Here is a 15982-nt window from a genome sequence, read left to right as displayed (position 1 = left end):
TGCTTTTTCATGGTAGAAAATTAGGAATTTGGGTAGAATTGGGGGGGAGGGGAGGGGTTTGTAAAATTGAGATTTAGACCTATAATTGAGGTTGGATTTCGAAACTAATCACATAATCGGGCTCGGAGTGAATGGGTAATTAGGTTTTGGTTCGAATCTTGGGTTTTGACCAAGCAAGCCCGGGGTTGACTTTTGTTGACTTTTTGGAAAAAGTGTAAAGATCTTAACTTTATGTATTGTAATTGATTTTCCTAGTATTGTTTATTGATATTAAGTCGATTTTGGTTAGATACGGTTGGTTCAGAGATGAATTTTAGAGGAAAGGCCCCGATTGAGATTTGATTTACTTGCGAAGCGAGGTAAGTGTTAGGTCTAACCTTGATTTTAGGAAATTAGGAACCCTTGAACTATATGTTATGTGAATTACATGTGTAAAGGCGTATATGCAAGGTGATGAGTGTATATATACTGTCAAAATAGTTATTTTCATGCTTTTTCGTATTTCATTAATTATCTTATTCCATGTCTTAACTTTTACATGCTTTAATTGCTTTTTATGCCTTAACTTGTTACTTGTCATCTATTTACTCTTGTATTGAAATGCTCGTTTCTTCCATGATTCCATGATTAATTGCTACTTGCCTTACTTGTCTTACTTGTACACTTTAAATGGCATATATTTGGCTTGTCTTGTTGCTATATATTAATTGTAGCATTTCTTGATTTGGTACGAGGTTCCTTTATGGCTTTGCTTTCATATTCTTCAGTCGTAGAGATACTTGTGAATTGAGTTGTTGAATTGATTACATTTATTAATTTTGTTTATGGATCGGGTTGCACGCCGCAATGGGTGGAATAAGGGATGATTGATATTAATATGGTGGGATCGAGTTGCACACTTTAACGGATTTTATATGTGATTTTGATATGGTGAAATAAGGGAGGATTATGATATTGATTCTGATTGATATGGTGGGATCAGGTTGCATGCCGCAACGGATTTTACATGTTATTCTTGATATTGATATGATAAAACATGGGAGGATTGTGTTGTACGGTGGGATCGGGTTGCGCGCCGCAACGAATTATGTGTGTTGTATTGATTGTTGTATTGTGTTAGCTTTCAGTATTTTCATACGAGATTCTGAGAACTGATGTTTTTGGATTTACTGATTTCGAGGATTGAGTTTTCTTTCATAGGTTAATTGCCTTACTTTTCTTGTGTTTCCTTTCCTATTATTATTATTATTATACCGCGTACAGGTTATTATAAGTGACTCGTCTTAGCCTCGTCACTACTTTATGGAGGTTAGGCTCGGCAGTACATAGTACACGGGGTCGGTTGTACTCATACTACACTCTGCACTTCTTGTGCAAGTTTTGGAGTAGGTCCTAGCGACGGTTAGTAGATTTCTTGGATTGATTGCATGACGGAGACTTGAGGTACAATTGCACAGCATTCCCATCTCTGAAGCCCCCTTCTACCTTATTCTAGCTGTGTATTTCATTTCAGACAGTTATGCTTTCATTCAGACCATTATTTATATTAATCTAGTCGCTCGTGTACTTGTGACATCAGTTCTGAGATTGTATCTAGACATCGCTGTTATTTTGGTTTACTCACTCTATTTCAGTTTTATTTCAATTTTATTCAGTCTCTTGGTATCATTTAATTGGATTTGTTAAAATCGCTAAAAACTATTTCTAACGTTGGCTTGCCTAGCAAGTAAAATGTTAGGCGCCATCACGTTCCTGATGGTGGAAATTTCGGGACGTGACATGAAGTCACTATTTATAGCTATACCTAGGGAACAAGGTCCTAGGATCAAGCCCCTCTTAAATGATAATAATGGAGGCCATTGATGAATATGTAACGAAATGTCATGAATGCCAAAATTCTTTGTAACGGATGCGTATTTAATACTGAGGATTATTCTCCATTGAATGTCATCTGGTGGCAAATATTTATTTTTCCTCGTGGATAATGTTTCCTTTGGGGTCTACCCGGTGCCAACCGAATCTGTTGTCCTCGATCTTGGCTTTCACTTGCTTCGTCTTCCATCTACCCCGGTTCCACGTGCCACTCTGTCATTCGAGTATTTAGTGTGAACCGATTTTACCCTACACAATAAGTTATCTATAGTTCAAGTTCTTAAAAATTAAACACGTAACACTCTTGTAAAATGAAAAGTTTTAGTCAACCTAATATTTGTGTTGAATTTCCATTTTATAGGGATATTAAGTGTATGATCTTAAAAACTACAAGAAATGTATCTGCAGTTGAATCATATTATAAGAATGTTTAGGGTAATTTACTCATAAATGTATTGTGAACTTAGGTGAATACATAAAAGAATTTTAAAAATCAGTAGAACTACGTGAAGATGAACATTGAGAGCAACAACAACGCGTTATGGGTCCCTAAAAAGAAGCTGTGGTCTCTAAATGGTTTCTAATTTAGATGTGAACCTTTTAACCTAGCTGCCTCACGAGTCCCTGTCATCCTTAAAGAAATTGTCCCCTTGTTAAAATATTCAGCAGTACTTAGCTTATACACTATCACTAGTACTTGTACAAACAACGAGAGAAAGCGTCCAAGCCTTTAAATTCTTTTAAATTGCTAGGAAGCATCAAGGTTCATGTAGTTAGATAAGATTACACGGAAAATTAGTATAAAACAATAACTTTTTCCTCCAATAATAGACATGTAATGAATATTATACCATTTACTTTAAAGTCATCTCAGCTTGCTTAATGTTGGTGCGAATAAAGTCTCACATTGGTAACTGAAAAGATTGCGAGCATTTCTTAATGGTGTGAGGCCCTTTGGGAAAAACCGTGTGGATCTGGCCTAAAGACGATAATATCACACCATGTTAAGAGTATTTTTAGGCCGTTTAAATCTAACAACTGGTATCAGAGCCCAGATTCGGCGGGACGAGTATGGAAATGGCATAGTGATGGTGCGGGGCAGCGCGCTCATAAGAAGAAGCTAGTTGTATGCTTCGGTTGCCATATGACAATGTGGATGGTACACAGTGAATCTCGAAAATTGACCCGTGGATCGTGGTAATAAGTCACGTGGAACTAGTTCGAGGTGGAGACCCGTGAATCATGGTAGCGGGTCCCATGGAACTTAGTTCAAGGGGAAAATTATTGAGTATGTGAACAAAGTTCCGTATTGATAACTGAAAAGATTGGGAGCATACATATAAGGTATAGAAATCTCTTAATGATGTGAGGCCTTTTAGAGAAAATTGTATGAGTTTTGCCCAAAACGGATAATACTACATCAAGTTAAGAGTATCTTTGAGCCGTTTAAGTCTAACACTCAAAAATCTCAAGCAATGGAACTGTGATCATATATACATTTGTGATCATATCTAACTTCTCTCTATATATATATTGACATTGTAAATAAATTATTTAAATTTCTCTTTGTGGTGCTTGATTGATATATAGTCAAAAAATACAAATTCTTTTGTGTCACATTATTGTATGGATTTTATAGAATAAGTTTAAGGGAAACTTAATATAGTTTGAATTTAAGCAACCCACTTCTTTTTTTTTTTTTTTCCACATGTTATTAATGGGAGCATCAGCTCCTCCCCATTTCACGAAAACATCATGGTTGAACCAGTCTAACAAAACTTGTATTTTACAACATTAAAGTTGCTGAAGTACTATATTAAGAAGCATCCAGGTAACAGATGAAGTAGTTAATTAAGTAGATATCTACTTGATGTATTTAGATATATCTATGAAAAAAATAAAAGGCAGTGAAAGACTTTGGTATTTGGAGCAAAAGTCATACATAAAGTCTTCCCATATTGTCATCTTCGCCTTTTTTAGGTCTCATTATCTCCAAATTCTTAACTTCTGAGTTCTTTCAAGAAATGGCACCTCTCAGAAAGAACACAATACAACATTTTACACACCCAGAACATTCATTAACAGAGTATGATTCCAACACTGGATATCTATGTGATGGTTGCAAAATCCCTGGCATAGGTAAAAGATATCGCTGCCATGGCTGCGAATTTGACCTGCATGAATACTGTGGAACATGCCCAACAATTCTTTCTTCTTTTATGCATCCGTACCATTCGCTCAAGCTCGTCGTCCGCAAGCCACAAGGCAATCGCCAATTCGACCGCATCTGCAACGTCTGCTGCGATTCTGTTGAAGGCCTTTTTTATCGGTGTGAGATTTGTGAATTCGATGTCCACCCTCTCTGTACTCAGTTGCCTGAAACTCTGCGCCATGTCTTGCATCAGGTAACTTATTAGATATCTAAACTGTCTAATTAGGAAAGTGTAGTATGGAATTTATAATATATAGTTCATGGATGGAAAACATCCATCATTCTAATATTAAATTTATACATAGTGAAGAGAGGAAAATGAGAGAAAACAAAGTGATTTTTACGATTTGACCTTAATTTCTACATTTCATCTCGTTTCTCACGTGATTTACACACTGTTAGATAGCTTGTACGGTGGGAGACAAAAAGTCCCACATCGATGGACTTAAAGAGTTATTTGAGGATTTAGGGGTTGTTTGGTTACCGGTTGATAAGGATAATAATTCCGGGATAGAGATTGTATTTATTCCATATTTGGTTATAAGTATTAGCTAATACCTAGATAAATTTTACACTAAAATAGTGGGATTAGCTATCTCATATAGAAGTGATAAATGAACCTTAGGTCTAACTCAACCTCAAAAACTAGCTTATGAGATGAGGATTGCCCAAGACCATATAAGGAGACCAATGTGATGACTCGCTATGTCATCAAGCCACATAAGCTCCATTTGGCATAAATTAATGCCATGTGTAAGCTTACATAGAAGGAATGCTTGCATTTGTGAGAAGATTCTAGAGAAGTATGGACATTTCCTTTGGAAGATCCTAGATGTTTATGGATTTGCTAGGAAAGTCCTTGGAATCTTCTAGGCTTGTAGAGAATTCTAGAGAAAGCCCTTATCTTATAAATATTAAGGACTTGTGTAATAATTAATATTTACATACTAGCCCCTAGGAGACTAGTATATAAAGGGAGCCATTCATTTGTAATTCATCAAGCAAACAATTCAAGTTTTCTCTAATACAAAGCTTCCTTTAACAATTCTCTTATGTTCTTTCTACCATTCTCTTAGCGATCTTGATTGTAGTAAGGCTGACTTGGCATACCAAGAACGTGAAAAAATTGTCAAGTGCCGTACGTGTACTTAGTTAACGACTAAGGACGTGACAACATGGTATCAGAGCAAAGGTTGCGACTAAGGGAATGACGAACGACGGAGAAATTAACGCTATCAACACCCAAGCCAACGTCATCCAGGATGTTGCTGGCAAGAGCGGCCGTAACAAAAAGAGTTATTTCACCAACAAGGGCCAGGAGGTGCCACCCGAGGTTATGTCAAACGAAGGGCTTACATCCCAAGAGCCATCTGCCACTGAGGCGAGCGAGGATGAAGTGGAGGTCCTGCCTGAGGACGTCTCGCTCGGTAAAGAGTAGGTGATGAAGATGAACGCGGGGATGGACGCCGTGGAGATCTTTGGCCAACACTTGGGGAAGGTGGAAGGCACCCTTAGCATTCTTGAGGGGCACACTCTTGAAGAGATTAAGAGCATCCGAAATGACTTGGAGGGACATACACTTACCGAGATGGAACTAAGGCAAACTATCAATGCTTAGAGTGCAGACTCATGGAGGCTTTGAGTACTATTGATGCTATGAAGACAAAGATAGAGTCACTCGAGGAGCATGTTAGTGCTGGCGTGACCGAGGCAGCCAGCAATGTTGTGGTGACAAGGGAGGCCAAGATCGAGGCTCCCAAACCCCCGATGTTCAAAGGTGTTCGTGATGCATAAGAAGTGGAAAAATTCCTTTGGCACTTGGAGAACTACTTCAAGCACGGCAAAGTGAAGGACGACGAGGCCATGATCAACACTGCAGTGTTGTACCTCTCAGAGACTGCCGTGCTATGGTGGAGAAGGAAGATGGCTGACGTGGATAAAGGTCTATGTACTATTAGCACGTGGGATCAGTTCAAAGTCGAGTTCAAGCGACAGTTCTTTCCAAACAATGTCTTGTACAAGGCAAGGCGCAAGCTTAGGGAGTTGAAGAAAACAGGGAGCATACGTGTCTATGTCAAGGAGTTCACTACCCTTATGCTTCAAATCCCCAACCTGACCAATGATGACTTGTTGTTCCACTTCATGGACGGGTTGCAAAATTGGGCTAAGCAGGAGTTACAATGCTGACAAGTTGCAAATATAGACCAAGCCATAGTGGAGGCCGAATCATTGATGGATTTTAGGCATGACAAGCATGACAAAGGGAAAGTCAAAGAATCAATGTTTAACAATGTCAAAGGTGGGGGAGACCGTGGCAAAGGCAAGGAGATACAACAACAATACTATAAGAATCAAGATTCCAAAAAGTTGAGTGGCCGTCACGGCTATGCCGAGAAGAAGGCGCAGGCCGAGAAGAAGGGATGTTACATATGCGGAGGGCCGCACAGTTCAGGAATTGTCCCGACCTAAAGAGCCTTAGCGCCATGGTCCGTGAACGGAAGGAGCAGCCGCAAGGAGAGAGTTCGGGAACCTTACAATTAGGTATGATCGGATTATGCGGTGTTGTCACAAAGCAATCTATCCAACCTACCGAGAATGGAAACCAGTACGTGGATCTAACCATCAACAACAAGCCTGCTCGTGCAATGGTGGATACTGGAGCAACTCATAATTTTGTGACTGAGGCTGCCGCAAAAAAACTAGAATTGAAGCTTGCCCATCAAAGGCACCTTTCGGCGCACCAGTATTGTTCCAGAAGAAGAAAGATGGATCACTACGCTTGTGCATAGACTACCGAGCACTTAATAAGGTCACAGTGAAGAATAAGTACCCGATCCCGCTCATTGTTGACTTGTTCGATAGACTTGGGCAAGCCAAGTATTTTACCAAGGTGGATCTTCGCAAGGGCTACTACCAGGTTCGCATTGCAGAGGGGGATGAGCCAAATACAACATGTGTGACGAGATATGGAGCCTTTGAGTGGTTGGTGATGCTTTTCGGCTTAACCAATGCACCTGCCACATTTTGCACCCTTATGAATAAGATTTCACATCCCTACCTTGATCAGTTCGTGGTAGTCTACCTAGACGACATAGTCATCTACAACAACACCTTGGAAGAGCACATTAAGCACTTAAGGAAGGTTTTCCAAGTCTTGCGGGAGAACGGGCTATACATCAAGAGGGAGAAATGCGAGTTTGCACTATCAAAGGTGCACTTCTTAGGCCATGTTATTAGCAATGGCGAGCTACGCATGGACGAGGCTAAGGTGCGTGCTATCCAGGAGTGGGAGGCACCTATAAAGGTAACTGAGTTGAGATCCTTCCTTGGCCTTGTTAACTACTATTGTCGGTTCATCTATGGCTACTCAGCAAAGGCCGCACCATTGACTGAGTTGCTAAAGAAGAACAAGCCATGGGTTTGGACGGAGTATTGTCAAAGGACATTTGAAGACCTCAAGGCAGCTGTAACAGAGGAGCCAATCTTGGCATTACCTGACTTTTCCAAGACATTTGAGGTGCATACAGATGCCTCAGATTTTACCATTGGAGGTGTCTTGATGCAGGATAAGCATCCCATAGCATTTGAGAGTCGCAAGTTAAATGAGACGGAGCGGCGTTACACTGTGCAAGAGAAGGAGATGACTGCTATTGTGAATTGCCTTCGTACATGGCGACATTATTTTCTTGGGTCGAGGTTCGTGGTCAAGACCGACAATGTAGCTACTAGCTACTTTCAGACGCAGAAGAAGCTCACCCCAAAACAGGCTCGGTGGCAGGATTTCTTGGCCGAATTTGATTATGTGCTGGAGTATAAGCCGGGCAAAGGTAACATTGTAGCCGATGCCTTGAGCAGGAAAGTCGAGCTTGCTGCAATCACTTCAACAAGATGGGACATTCGTGAGGCTATAAAAGAAGGCATGCAACACGATCCAACAGCCAAACAACTTATCGAGTTAGCCAACCAGGGCGATACGAGATGTTTTTGGGTCGAAGACGGCCTACTACTCACCACAGGTCGGCGGGTCTACGTGCCTAATTTTGGAGACATTAGACGGCGGATTATAAGGGAGAGTCATGACACAATGTGGGCTGGTTATCCAGGCCAACGTCGCACTAGGTCCTTGGTTGAGTCAATCTACTATTGGCCACGCATGCGAGATGACATAGAGTGTTATGTGCAGACTTGTCTTGTCTGTCAACAGGACAAGGTTGAGCAACAAAAACCCGAAGGAATTTTGGAGCCACTACTAGTTGCAGAGCGTCCATGGGAGAGCGTGACTATGGACTTTATCACTTGCCTACCAAAGTCTGACGGTTATGGTACTATTATGGTGGTCGTGGATAGATTTTCCAAATATGACACCTTCATGCCCGACACACCAGGTTGCACTGCCAAGGAAGCCGCCAAGCTATTCTTTAAGAAAGTGGTGAATTATTGGGGCTTACCAAGGCATATTATCAAAGATCGAGACCCCCATTTTACTGGGAAATTTTGGAGAGAATTATTCGACATACTTAGCACGGAACTGCATTTTTCCACTAGTTTCCACCCACCGATAGATAGACAAATGGAACGGGTCAATGCCTTACTAGAATGCTACTTGAGGCATTATGTAAGGGCGCATCAGAAATATTGGTCAAGGCTCCTAGACATCGCCCAATTCTCTTACAAATTGCAGCGGAGTGAGTCCACAGGGCAGACACCATTTGAGCTAGCCACAGGCCAACAACCACAAACTCCACATTCATTACTAGCCGAGTTCGAGGGAAAGAGTTTGGGGGCTTATCATATGGCCAAAGGATGGGAGGAGCAGCTTGACACTGTTAAGTCCTACTTGGATAAGGCAGCTAAGAAGATGAAGAAGTTTGCAGATCGTAAGCGACGTCCCACGAACTATAGAGTTGGGGACATGGTCATGGTAAAGTTTAATCCTAGATAGTTTAAGGCACTACGGGGCATGCATCAAAATCTAATTCACAAGTATGAGGGGCCATTTAAGATAGTCGCCAAGGTAGGCAAGATCTCATACAAGCTTGACATGCCATCATATCTTAAGATCTACCCTGTCTTCCATGCCAGCATGCTTAAGCCATATCATGAAGACAAGGATGATCTAAGTAGGGGCCAATCAAGTCGAGCACCTATTACTATCACCACCTCGCACGACCAGGAGATTGAGGCTATTATTGATTACCAGGCCAGGCGAAAACAAGGGCAAAAAACCACCACAATGTTCCTCGTCCATTGGAAGGGGTAATCACTGGAGGAGGACATATGGGAACGTTATGAAGATTTATGGCAATTCAAAGATAAGATCCGAGAGTTTATGCAGCAATATTGCGCCGCGGTCGTCGCAACATTAGGTGGGGGAGAGTGTGATGACTCGCCATGTCATCATGCCACATAAGCGCCATTTGGCATATATTAATGCCATGTGTAAGCTTACCTAGAAGGAATGCTTGCATTTGTGAGAAGATTCTAGAAAAGTATGGACATTTCCTTTGGAAGATCCTAGATGTTTATGGATTTGCTAGGAAAGTCCTTGGAATCTTCTAGGCTTGTAAAGAATTCTAGAAAAAGCCCTTATCTTGTAAATATTAAGGACCTGTGTAACAATTAATATTTACACACTAGCCCCTAGGAGACTAGTATATAAAGGGAGCCATTCATTTGTAATTCATCAAGCAAACAATTCAAGTTTTCTCTAATACCAAGCTTCCTTTAACAATTCTCTTGTGTTCTTTCTACCATTCTCTTAGTGATCTTGAGTGTAGTAAGGCTGACTTGGCATACCAAGAATGTGAAAAAATTGTCAAGTGTCGCACGTGTACTTAGTTAACGACTAAGGACATGACACCAAGGACCTCAAATCCCACCAATGTGGGATAACTCAACACCCTCCCCCCACGTTTACAGAAGACCGGGGGAGAGATATAACAAAAGGTTCGTGGAATAGAGGTAAAAGCAAAAGTAAGTCAAGGTCCAAATTTCATAATATTACATGCTACCACTGTGGCAAAAAAGGGCATATCAAAAGATTCTTCCACAAGTTGAAGCAAGACATTAGAGAAGGAAAAAAAGTTAAAAATAACGAGAACAATGTTGTTGTCATTTTTCGAGATGACTTTCTTTTTGCTCATGATGAAAATGTCATTAATTTTGTATCCCATGAGACGAGCTGGATAGTAGATTCTGGAGCTACCCCATATGTCACACCAAGAAAAGACTTTTTCTCATCTTATACTCTTATTGATTTTGGAGTGTTAAAGAAGGGAAATGCCAGTGAAGTTAAGGTGTTTGGTGTTGGCACATTTGTTTGAAAACTAATAATGGTTCGACGTTAGTTCTTCAAAATGTCAAACATGATCCAGACTTTCTTTTCAATTTGAACTCCACAAGAATATCAGATAATGAAGGTTACCGTAATGACCTCTTTAATGTCAAATGGAAGCTCACCAAGGGTTTCATTAGTAGTAGCTCGGGGAGTTAAATCTTCTCATTTGATTGTGACACATGCTCTATTCTTAATGACTACATAAATCTGATGGAAAGTGACACTTTATCAGAATTGTGGTGCAGAAGATTGAGTCATATGAGTGAGAGGGGGATTACGTGTTTTGCTAAGAAAAGTTTGCTTTCTGGAGTAAAACAAGCAAAGCTAAACAGGTGTATACATTGTTTAGCTGGCAAACAGAAAAAGGTTTCCTTTCATAGCCATCCTCCTTCAAGAAAGACCGAATTGTTGGAGCTAGTACACTCTGATTAGTGTGGTCGTTTTAAAATAAAGTCAAAAGGTGGTGCACTTTACTTTGTAACCTTCATTGATGATCATTCTCGCAAGCTCTGGGTGTATCCTTTGAAATCCAAATATCAAATACTTGGCGTGTTTAAGGAATTCCAGGCCTTCGCTTAGAGACAAATGGGAAATAAATTAAAATGTATTCGCACTAACAATGGTGGTAAATATTATGGTCCCTTTGATAACTATTGCACAGAACAAGAAATTCATCATCAGAAAACTACGCCCAAGATGCCTCAATTGAATGGTTTGGCAGAAAGGATGAATAGAACTCTAATTGAGAGAGTTAGATGCTTGCTTTCAGAGGTTAAACTTCCAAATACATTTTGCGCGGAAGCACTTAATACTATTTTTTATATTATCAATTTATTTCCTGATGTTGCTTTGGATGGTGATGTCCTAGACAGAGTTTGGTTTGCTAAAGATGTTTCTTATTATCACCTAAGAGTTTTGGGGTATAAAGCTTGTGTGCATGTTTCTAAAGATGAAAGATCGAAACTGGATGTCAAAGCTAAGTAGTACATCTTTATCGGTTATAATAAAGATGAGTTTGGGTATCGTGTTTATGATCCAGTTGAAAATAAACTTATTAGAAGTCGTGATGCAATATTCTTTGAAGACCAGACTATTGAAGATATTGACAAAGCTGAGAAGATAGATTCTCAGAGTAATGAGAGCTTAGTTGATATTGATCCAGTTTTTATTGCTAAGGCACCTATTTCATATGAAGGAACCCAAGACAATAATGAAGATACTGATCAAGATCAAATTGATCATCATGGTATAGATGTTATGGATGCTCCAGTTGATGAAGTTGTGTTTGATCAACAACCAATTCCTACTCAGGTAACTAATTCGAATTCTCCTGAAGCCTCTCGTAGAAGATCTACCGGGGAGAAGCAAAAACCGATGCGCTATCCTCCCAATGAGTATGTACTTTTGACTGACATGAGAGAACCTGAGAATTATGATGAAGTCATATAAGATACTCACAAAGATCAGTGGATAGAAGCCATGAAAGATGAGATGAATTCACTCATTGAGAATGACACATATGAGTTAGTGAAATTGAAAAAAGCAAGAGAGCTTTATCAAACAAATGGATATTCAGAGTAAAGCAAGATAACTATACCTTTACACCAAGGTACAAGGTGAGTTTAGTTGTTAAAGGTTTTGACCAGAAGAAGGGAGCTGACTTTGATTAAATTTTCTTCCCTAATGTGAAGATGTCTTCTATTCATATGGTTCTAGGCTTAGCTATGAGTCTAGATTTAGAGATTGGGCAGATAGATGTAAAGACTGTTTTTCTTCATGGTGATGTAGATGAGGAGATTTATATGGAACAACCTAAGGGTTTTGCAACTAAGATAAAGAAAACTATATCTATAAATTTGAAAAGAGCATGTATGGATTGAAACAAGCTCCAAAGCAATGGTATTTGAAGTTTGAATCTGTCATAGAAAAACAAGGATACAAGAAAACTTCTTTAGACCACTATGTATTCTTTCAGAAGTTCTCTGATGATGATTTTATTATCTTATTACTTTACGTGATTGATATGCTTATTGTTGGCAAGAATAAATCCAGAATTGCAGTCCTTAAGAAGCAGTTGAGCAAATTGTTTTGCGATGAAGGATTTGGGGCCAGCAAAGAAAATCTTGGGCATTCAAATCCATTGATACAAAGATAAAAAGGAGTTATTTTTGTCCCAAGAGAAATATATCGAGAAGGTACTCAAGAGGTTCAATATGATAGATGCAAAAGTAGTTAGTACTGCTCTTGCTAAACACTTTAAACTGAGTATTAGTCAGAGTCCATCTACTGATGAAGAGAAAAAGGAGATGTCTCGTATTGCTTACTCTTGTGCCATTGGTAACTTGATGTATGTTATGGTTTGTACTAGACCAAATATTGCACATGCCATTGGTACTGTTAGTAGCTTCCTTTCTAATCCGGTAAAAGAACATTGGGATGTAGTAAAATGGATATTAAGGTATTTGAAAAGTAATGCAGATTTGAAACTGTGCTTTGGAAGTGGCAAGCCTGAACTTGTTTGTTACACAAACTCTGATTTAGGAGGAAATCTTGATAATTCAAGATCCACTTCCGGTTATTTGATCACTTTTCCAAAGGGAGCTATTTCTTGACAATCTAGACTACAGAAGTGCATAGCTCTATCCACCACAGAGGCCGAATATAGTGTTGTCACAGAAGATGCCAAAGAACTATTATGGATGAAGGATTTTATTAATGATCTTGGTTTTGAGTAGCCAAGGTACATCTTATTTTGTGATAATCGGAGTGCTATTTGTCTCACCAAGCACTCCACTTTTCATTTTAAGACCAAACATATAAATAGAAAGTATGGATGTGTGTGAACATAGTCCCCTATGGAAAGTAGAATGGAAAAAACTTCTACTTATAAGGAGTTATATACACTTAATGGTGTGAGGCCTTTTGGGAAAACCGTACGGGCTTGGCCCAAAGCGGATAATATCACATAATGTTAAGAGTATCTTTGAGGTGTTATAGCCCAACAACTAGTATCAAGCAACAAAAGAGAAATCTAACATAAGACTCACAAACATTTAATGTGGTTCGATTGACCTACGTTCACAAGCGAACACGAGCAATTCACTCTATAGAAGAAAGTACAAAATATCGAGAGAACAACCTCACGAAGAGGCAGACACAAGTGACACACTAACAGTTGTCCCGAAAAGTTCTCCCTTAAACAAGACTCTCAAATCTCTTTTGCCTACATTGTGGATGTTGCTGAATGAGAAGGAAGGATCCTCAATTTATAGAGGTTCAAACATTTTCCTCCAAGAAAATAGAATAACTAAATATGAAAGAATTACAATTTCCTTCTAGGAAAAGATAAACCCAATTATGATAAATATATTGTCCTTCCTTCAAGGAATAGGAAAACCAAGTATAGTAAGAAAATCAAGGACAAGCACCTAACAATTCTCCCACTTGACCTGAATTTTCTGACAAAATAAACTCAATCCATCTTCTTCACATAACCTTCAACATGCCGCATCTCCGAATCTACACCACAAGTTTGTCTTAACGTGAGTAGTACTCTGGTAAAATATTTCATACAAAAAATCATGATTAACGTCAAATAGGATGCGACAACCAAACCTGCCAAGATAAACCTGCTTTGAACCTCGCTCTGATACCACTTGTTAGGACCGAAACAAATCAGGCGTCATGTGGAAGCTAGTAAAGCAACACTTGAACGACCCAAAGATACTCTTAATATGGTATGATATTGTCCATTTTGGGCCAAGCCCGCGCGATTTTTCTCAAAAAGCTTCACACCACTAAGAATATCCAACTTCTTATAAGTAGAATTTTTTTCCTTTCTACTTTCGATGTGATATTTTGTTCACGTATACCCAACAAGAAGGTGGAATAGCTAATCACATGGGATATTTATCCCACTATTGTACCAAAAGTAAAAGGCTCACTATTTGTACTTAGATAAGTAGACCCACCAAGTACCATTGTATGTGTAATAAAGGACGGGGACTAAAGGATTACTCCTTCCGTTCACTTTTAGTTGTCCACTTTAAATTTTTCACGCTCCTTAAGAAATAATAAATGAAATATGTATTTTATAATTTTACGCATAACAATAATAGTATTTCCAAAAGTTTTGGGGAATAAATAGTTAATGATAAGGGTAAAACAAGAAAAAAAGATTGTCTATCGTTTGATTTAGTATAGTGGACAAGTAAAAGTGAAAATATATTTTTAGTATAGTGGACAAGTAAAAGTGAACGGATGAAGTATTTGTTTTCCGTCTAATTTCTATGACGGTTTTAGTATATTTTAAATTTAAATTTTAAATTATTAACTGCAAAAATTTGTTCAGATAAAGACACCTCTTACGAATAGTCTTCTTTCTTCTCTATAAATTCATTATCACTGAAAATGGCTCTACACACTGCAGTAACAATATATTAATAACTTTGAGAAATGCTGAAGAAACTTGTATGTTTCTCCCTGAAGAATAGACAGACAATATTTCTTTAAGGACAGTGTATTTTATTCACGCCTCAGAGTACTCTCTTTAATATTCTTCTGTTCAAATTTTCTAACACATACACTTTGACAAAATCAGTCATATTAAGGTCACATAAGCACATTATGCATAGGTAAAAAATCAGAGGTATTATTTATGTTACAAACTGTTGTATAATTCTGCAAGTATTTTGATGATAATTGTAAATTCAGGCCCATCCTTTAAGGCTTCTAGGCTCGTCCGAAGCAGGAACCTGTGCTGTTTGTAGAGGAGCATGTAACGCTTCTACATGGCGTTATAGGTGTCAACTATGTAAATTCGATATTCATATGGGTTGTCTTGTGGTACAATGTGAAAAGAAAACAACATGGCTAGGAATCACGACGTACGTTCCACCTTCTGTATTTCCTCATGGTGGAAATGGTAGACGGATTGGGAAAATTATGTTTGTGTTGGTGAAAATACTTGCAATGTCTGTATTAATATTTGGGCTGTGAAAGTACAAGAGGGAAGAGGAGTGAATATATTGTAACTTATTCGACTTTAAAGTATTTAGAAGGTCTTTTGTAAATTACTTTCAATCGAATGTAAAACCTCTTACCCAGCCAAAGGTTACTAAAATTTCATAATGTTAAGAATTCCTTGAAGTGTTACCACTTGTTATGTTTTAGTTTGAAAGTTTCTGCTCGCAGAATAATGAATTGAATACTGGAGATAAAAATCAAACAAAAATAGAGTAAGCAAGTAGTAATAAAGAGCTCAAAGGAAACAACAATCCTTTATTTTATCATAGGTTAGCCCAAATGCTAAGTCTACGTTCACTTCCTTAAACTCCCAAGAGATACAATCACTTATTATAGTATTAGTGGTAAAAACTTGCCGCGCCTCACAAACATGTCTCTCAAAATCGGTCTCAGAAGATGCGTGAATTAGGAAGCAACGCGTGTCAATCAGCAGTGATTCAATCATGTTCACAACGGATACAAACATGTGGTCGGATAAGACTAGTATTCTTTCTCTCAAGCTTTATACGAGTATTATCGAGATTTTCTAATTATTC

At 38.7% G+C, this 15982-nt stretch overlaps 1 protein-coding gene across 1 annotated transcript; it reads left to right on the top strand.

Annotated features, from left to right (window-relative positions):
• Positions 1-3896: 3896 nt before the first annotated feature.
• Positions 3897-15575, top strand: LOC104103312 (protein VACUOLELESS GAMETOPHYTES-like). Its single transcript, XM_070181821.1, has 2 exons — positions 3897-4277; positions 15135-15575. Exons 1-2 carry the CDS (start codon positions 3897-3899, stop codon positions 15417-15419), a joined length of 666 nt encoding a protein of 221 aa, XP_070037922.1. The 3' UTR covers positions 15420-15575.
• Positions 15576-15982: the final 407 nt, after the last annotated feature.

This window comes from Nicotiana tomentosiformis, chromosome 7 (genome assembly GCF_000390325.3).
Source record: "Nicotiana tomentosiformis chromosome 7, ASM39032v3, whole genome shotgun sequence".
NCBI classification, from domain to species: domain Eukaryota; kingdom Viridiplantae; phylum Streptophyta; class Magnoliopsida; order Solanales; family Solanaceae; genus Nicotiana; species Nicotiana tomentosiformis.
Note: the sequence above shows the minus strand (reverse complement) of the source record. Positions and strands in the feature narration are given on the sequence as shown.